Below are 7193 nucleotides of genomic sequence, written 5' to 3' on the forward strand. Positions count from 1 at the left end.
TATATATAGCTATATTTTATTTATTTTTATTATGTGTATTGTTTTATATAATATACAGTGATTTTCTTTTATTAGCTAGTAGGCAAAGTTATTGTTAAACTCTCAAAATTATACCCCCATTTTGCTCAGTCAACTGGTACACTTTAGTACTGTAGAATATAGTAATGGATACAGATCATCCTATATGATTATACTGAATGTTTTGTAACCTTTGGAAGTGTGTCTTAAGTGCATTTCTTTCCCCATGGAGACAGGCGTATTTATGTGGCCTTTGTAGCTACTGTATAATAATGTATACGGGGTGTATATGTCTTTCCTATATACAAAGGGATCTTCTCAGCAGCACAGATCGGAGTAAAGTCATTTTTCAGAAGAAGCTTCAAACGGAACATGACCTTACACAAAAATAATAATTCCTATTTTAATACCGGCCTTGTAGGTTTACACCGTCTCCTCTCCATCTGAACCTTTACAAAGATTTTGATTGACGACACAGCTGAGGAGTGTATTTCTTTTTCTCAACCAGGCTCATAAATCACCCATTTATCAGATTGTACACCGAGCCCTCCCCAGGAATAACATTTACTCCTAGAAGTATGCCCTGTCATGATCTAACCGCAGTCTTCCCTGCGTCTCTGGTGGCTGCGTTTAATAAGTGCGCGTTTTCTTGATTCACAATTTATATGGCATATAATTTATTTTCAGATTTGAATTCATTTCCTGAATACGCGGTCGCCTGACCACAAAAATGAGTCATTTCACAGCACAACCTTCTCGCCTGGTCTCTTATTATTTGGTTTTCTTTACAGCTGTTCCCTGGATGGCTACAAAGGCTTTTTTCTTTCGCAGAATTTATGATCTCTATTGTGCCGGCATTAATATTCGATTTCTGCTAAGGGGAAATGATGTGGCTTAAAAAAAAATTATTTCTCAGCAGTATGACGGCCTCTAATGCACTTTCTCATTTATGTTGAGATTACAATAGGACGTGTTGCTGCTTCATGTGGCCCTTTAACAATACACATTACCTGTATTTCAGTACAAGAATATAAACTACTGCTATAAAGACAGTTGGTATGCAACACAGACACTGCCATTTATTTTCTAAAGGAATAGAAAAGTGAATGTTCACTGGACTAAGGAAAAAAAGATTAAGCTGTGTTCCCACCAATCAACCAATCACATGCTAGCAAAAATCCTGTTTTCGTTTTTCTTTGTTTCCTTTGCACATGATTGGTTATTTATAGTAAACACAGATTTACCTTATTTGCTATAGTTTACATTGCAAACTGAACATACACTTTTTAAAGTGATAATCACTTTGCTAAGTGAACTACCCCTTTAGTACATCGATATATTGTCATAAACTCACTCTATACGTTGGAATCTAACTGCTTGTATGGTGCTGGGGAGTGTGTCTGGAGCACAAGAGGTTTAACCTTTGCATACGGAAAGGCTTCTTCACAGTGAAAGTTGTGCAACTGCGAAATAGGCTCTCAGAAACTAGATCTACCTAGCTCAGTGAACTATTTCAAAAAAATCTGGATGCATTCATAAATACACAGCATATAAGTAGATGTTAACAATTTATAAGTAAAAAAAAAAAAAAAAACTTGTTGATCCAGGGAATATCCGATTGCCTTATGGGATCATAGAGCAATTTTATAACCCTGATAGAGCAAATTGAACCATACTTTATGGGGGGGGGGGCAGTTTGGATCAGCTGTTGGCATAGGGTTCTGTGTGTGTATGGAGGTTTTTCTATATTTTTTTTCTCTATAGGTTGAACTTGATGGACTTGTGTATTTGTTCAACCTACGTAATGATTTCTTCAGATGCAGTTGTAAAGTGCATCAAGTGTGAAGAAATGTATAGGTGGCTCGCTTGTACAGAACATAACAATAACAAACATATGTTGGGTGAGGGAACTACATAGTAATACAGGTGAGGCATGCCCTCAATTCCAGCCCAATTGGGCAAACCTTTAGTTGAAGGAAGTTTCAAAAGTTGCTATATTTGATAGTAGAGGTTGTTTTCCAACATGTTTTGAGGTATAATAACTCATTTTTATCAGGGCTGTAAGAAAATCTCAGAAAACATTATCAGATCCATACCGCTGGAGCATAGTGAAAATGATTAACATACACAATTGTCGATAATTCTTATATAATATATCTTATCTGTAGGACAAAAATAAATTTACAAATTAGCGTAAACAGAAAATAGTAAAAAACAAAGTATCTAAAAACTGTTAGTACACCATATTAATTATGAACCCAAGAGTGATTAAATAAAATGAAATATGATTTATATAGAGGAACACATTTGTATTATTGATGGAAATGAATAATGTAACACTGTACGATATGTTTATTTAACCATATTTATTCATGTCCTTTTTCACCATGATCATATACTGTTTTTATGTAATAAATACTTAAGCTGTCCCTGATTGAAAATATATCCATTTTACAGCGTTTGACAAAACGGATTTTAAGACCAATATCGTCTGCATAGAAGACCTGAAAGTTGGAACAGTTCTTACTGGGAAGGTAGAAAATGCCACATTATTTGGAGTTTTTGTGGACATTGGTGTGGGAAAGGCTGGGCTAATTCCCATGAGATTTATAACAGAGGATAAACTCTCCAAGGAGAAGAGAAGGAGAAGTCTTGGACTTGGGCCTGGAGAACGTGTAGAGGTTCGGGTTCTAAATATTGATGTTCGGCAATCAAGAATCACTTTAGAACTTTTGCGTGTTTTGAAATGAAGGTGGATAGACTTGATGGATGCACTTATTTTAACTCATTAAGTGCCTTTATAACTTTTTGATCCCCAGTCAGGAATAAACCTATAGAAAAAAAAGTGTTTTTAGTAATGGTTCTTTCACATCTTCACTAGACGGTTCTGATGATGTTTGAAGTTCTTTTTTTTTAATAAAGTATATGTGGTTCAGTTGTTTTATAATTCTGTTTGAGAATGATTAACTTTACTATTGAAATGTAAGCAGAGAAATATTAACAAAGCAAACACACCTTTTCAAAAGGGGAAAAAGTTTCACTCAAAATTTTAATTCTTTTAAGGAATTTCTAGACTATTGTGCAATTGTTGAATTCATTTCAATCTTTCCTTAACAAAACTGATCAGGTGATTAGATATAAAAAGACAAATAAGAAATTTGGATGACTAGAATAACCTGCAATTTAGTAAATTACATTACATACCTTGCACTAGTCTGCTTTCCTTTTTTTTATTTTATTTACTGCAGCAGCAACTGTGTAAACCCTTAGTTCATCCTCTCCTTCTTTCCAGGGCTCACTTTCACTCATTTCCTTTTCATAAGACCAGTGGCCGCTCATTCCTTAGGGTTTCCAGTCACCCCCTCAGTGTTTCTGTTACATAAGTAAGGCCAAGAGACTACTCAGGTCTGTCTCCCCAGCTCGACCTGCCTGCCGCTGCCAGTAATGATGTCCCAATAAATCATGGTACCTATAGTTCATTTAGTGGTGCCAAAGAGCAAATGGATGTTACGTTGATGCCTCAGTGATCCCTTCTCCCATGGCCTGGATATACTTGCACTTTTCTGGCAGAGGTTATGATGTCCCACACTTCCCATACAGCAAGTAAAGGACAGCAATAGGGGATCAGAATAGAGCACACAAAACAGGATGTTAGGCCGAAAAGAAACTACAAAAGAAAAAGAAAGTACTAGACGAAGGCTTTTATCATTAGAGTACTGTGATATTGCTCAAAGACGTTTTCAGGTATTAAAGGATAAAAATATACACACAGAAAGAATTTGAATACACTTGATGTATACTGTATGTTGATGTGCATGCGTACAATAAAAAGTTAAATGTAAAGAAAAGTATGGTGTGTCAGTGTCAGCACCTACTGAGTGTGCGAAAATGAACCACAGCTGCGGAGAATGAATTGGATGAGGAATCGTCCTCGTTAAATGAAAGGCAATCAGTCTGGAACTCTAGACGTCACTCTCAATTTCAGTGCGGAGAGTTTGAAGTTGCTGACATCATATGCCAACTAAAGGAATAAGAGTAATTATATATGTTCCAGGAGTGAGTTAATGGGAGGTATTAATTCATACCCCCTAGTGTTTAGGTTACGGTTTCTTGCAGGTAAGTAGTTTGAACGCTATTGATCCCCAGACACAGTAAGCACAATCACTGGTAAAGTTCACAAGCCAGAGCCCCAATATAGGGTTAACTAGCAGTCCAGTACTACAACAATGCAGAGTGGCAGGTTAAATAAGAGAAATGCTTTAAATCCAGTATAGAGTTCAACTACAAGTGACATAATATATAGCATAGGAGGGAGGACTTTACTCCAGAGTACTGGAGGGTACTTGCGGTTCCCGGTGGGGGAATGAAGCAGTGGATCCCAGGTGAGAAGAGCCGCGGTCCTGCAGTGAGGAGCCCAGGCAGGATCCAGTCCAAATAGTGGGGCTTGAGTGCTGCAGTGTGTACCGGCGTTTGGGGGTTGCGGGTGCAAGATCCAGAACGAGGGAACACCTTGCCGTTCCCCCAACCCGGCTTTTAGGCCCAATGCGGAAGTGCGGGTGGGAGGAGCCGAATGCCGCTCTCGGCACTTCCGCATTCCACCGTGGAGGGCAGCGGCGCCGCAGACAGACGCCACTGCGGCGTCGTCTGCTTCGCTCCACACTGGAACGCACCGGCGATTCCTCACAGTCAGATCTAAATCCATTTAATTGTGGGGTTTTTTATCCCAAAGGTGGCAATATCTTTATATCTGGTGGTTTACCTAATCATTCCATGTTCAATGCATAGAATTGGGGGAATCTGCATTATTACTACACTTTGCATTTCACCGCTGACTTCTGTACTCTGCATTATACAACTGAACTCTGCGCTTTGCATTACACCGCTGACCTCTGTACTCTGCATTATAAGCTGACCGCTGCACTCTGCGTTACACTGACTTCTGCACCTCTGCAATTTAATTTTCAAATTGATTCTGCCGCTTTAGGCCCCACACAGCAGGCTTCTGTGGAGCCACACAGCGCCTGCTTACAGCACTTCCGCTGCCTGCACATGTCCCCTTTCTGAGACCCTCTGCACCCCTACTGAGACCTTTTGCCCGAGACATCAGACCAGCCCCCCAGAGCAGAACGGCAGCACAGAGTATGTACCAAATCCATATACTATTATTCTGGATTGCTGTATGATGCATTGCTGAGATTTGTAGTCCTCTATAGATGATGGCATTCTGCATTAGTGTGTAAGCTCCTCCTGCACATAGATTGATGTGACTGGCTCAGTGTTCTCTGTACAGCACTACAGTATATGTCAGAGCAATATAAATGTATAATGATAGTGTGTGACTGTGGGGGGACATTAGAGTGTAGGCTCCTTTAGTGCAGAGACCACCAGGGGCTGAGGGGGCAACGAGATCCGATCCCGGCATCCCCCAAGTGGAAATGGGGCCAGAGAAAAAAATCTTGCACCAGGGCCCTTTGTTCCTTCGGTCCGCCACTGTTAAATATAGTACATTCACTTGGTATTTTTGCTTATAATTGGAGTAAGTAACTAGTGGTACAGGATGAAATGAAGCAGATGTTGAAAATGTTACCAAGCTAATGGCACAGAAGGGAATTAGCTTAGACTCTTTCCTCTTGTATGTACCAGTGGAGTCATAATGCTGTGTTTCTCAGCTTTAAAAGTCTCATCATCATACATATATTTAATGTAAGCCATTTATATGGACTCATGTTGTCGTAGAGTCTGTTCCATCTTTGGAGTCCTCTCTAGCTCCGCCTGGTGTGGCTGTACCCTCTCCCCTCTCAGTTAAAGTTTTTACTATGGTCATGCAAAACTTTATGACCAAAATAACCCAGTTTTTCTGTCTCTAATCACAAGGGCCACAAGAAAGCTCTCATGCCTTCTCCTTCAGATTATATATTTGATTTGCCCACTGTATTTGTGATTTTCAAACCATTGGCTGCACAGGGCTATGATTCTAAGCTGCTCCATTAGTTGACTGATGATCTTACCCCTGAGGAGTCGCGATCTACTGCTATTACTCCCAGATTAAGAAAGGCTGTTTAAGTTCTTATTAATGCAGTGCACGCAATTCTGGAACTAGAGGGTTAGCCTGTTGCTTCTGCTAGTACTGTTTCCAGTCTTGGGTCATTTAAAACTCCAAAGGCTGCAAAGACTTTCCCTTTGCACCCACTTTTTCGAAAATGGAGATAGAAGCTGTTTGCTATTCTTAAGCTCTTAGACTTGGATCCATGTATTACTGTCATTGGCATCTTACACAAACAAGAACGTTATCCGGTTCTACCCTTTCCTGTAAAGACGCACTCTACTAGATCTGTGAATACTTCTGCATCAAACAACTTCCCAGAAGTTTCCCAGATTTACAAAACTGCCATGTAGTCTTCTGTTTAAATGTTCTCTGAGTTCTACCAAGTGTATGTTTCTGCTCATCTGATTCCAGCTTCTGGTGTAATGTCCTCCAGACAGCCCTTTGAGCTGCAGACAGTGCTCAGTTCTCTGTTGTTCTCTTTGACTTGTTAGTGTTTGTTTGCTGTGTTGCCCACCCTTCAATTGGACTGCTTTCGGAGGCCTCGAAGGTTAAAGAATTCCTGTGTCCCTCAATGTACTAGAAAGAAAATACGTTTTTGTACTCACTGTAAAATCCTTTTCTTTCAGTCCCTTGAGAGACAGAAGGTCCCACTCTTCTGTGTTTCTGATCATACTCTCGACACTGCTTTGCTATAAATTCGAGGTATGCTGGTAGTAGAAGGAGTAATGCTGGGATGGCCTACAGTTTTTTGTTTGTCAGTGTCCAATCTTCCTTTAGGTTGCAGTATAACGCAAAGGTTAAAAGAGAACTATGCAGTAATCTTTTATTTTTATTTTTTTAGCATACAGTCTTTATTCAAGTTTCCACATAAAAACAAAACAGTCTGCACCTCAGTGGGTACAGAGGCAGAACTGTGGTAAACAGCATAAGATGAGATACAATACAATAGTACAAAGGTACAAAAATGTAGAAAGTGCAGTTAGTAAAAGTACAGAGATACAGAATATAACAGGCTTGAATAACAGGCTTGAATCGGGGCTAACAAGCAAGCATCGCAATCACCTTGAATATATTTCAGAGTCATCCGAATAGGTTGAAATGAGACGAGGCTAGGAGGATCTAGAAGGAT

General features: G+C 39.6%; 1 protein-coding gene across 1 annotated transcript in view; it reads left to right on the forward strand.

Annotated features, from left to right (window-relative positions):
- Positions 1-2823, forward strand: part of SRBD1 (S1 RNA binding domain 1) — a 151217-nt gene extending 148394 nt beyond the window's left edge. The window contains exon 22 of the mRNA XM_018576291.1: positions 2476-2823. Coding sequence (XP_018431793.1) covers positions 2476-2768 — 293 coding nt within the window. The 3' untranslated portion in view covers positions 2769-2823. The remainder of the gene's footprint in view (positions 1-2475) is intronic.
- Positions 2824-7193: the final 4370 nt, after the last annotated feature.

The sequence above is a fragment of the Nanorana parkeri genome, unplaced genomic scaffold, assembly GCF_000935625.1.
Source record: "Nanorana parkeri isolate BGI_ZX_2015 unplaced genomic scaffold, ASM93562v1 scaffold63, whole genome shotgun sequence".
In the NCBI taxonomy this organism is placed as follows: Eukaryota; Metazoa; Chordata; class Amphibia; order Anura; family Dicroglossidae; genus Nanorana; species Nanorana parkeri.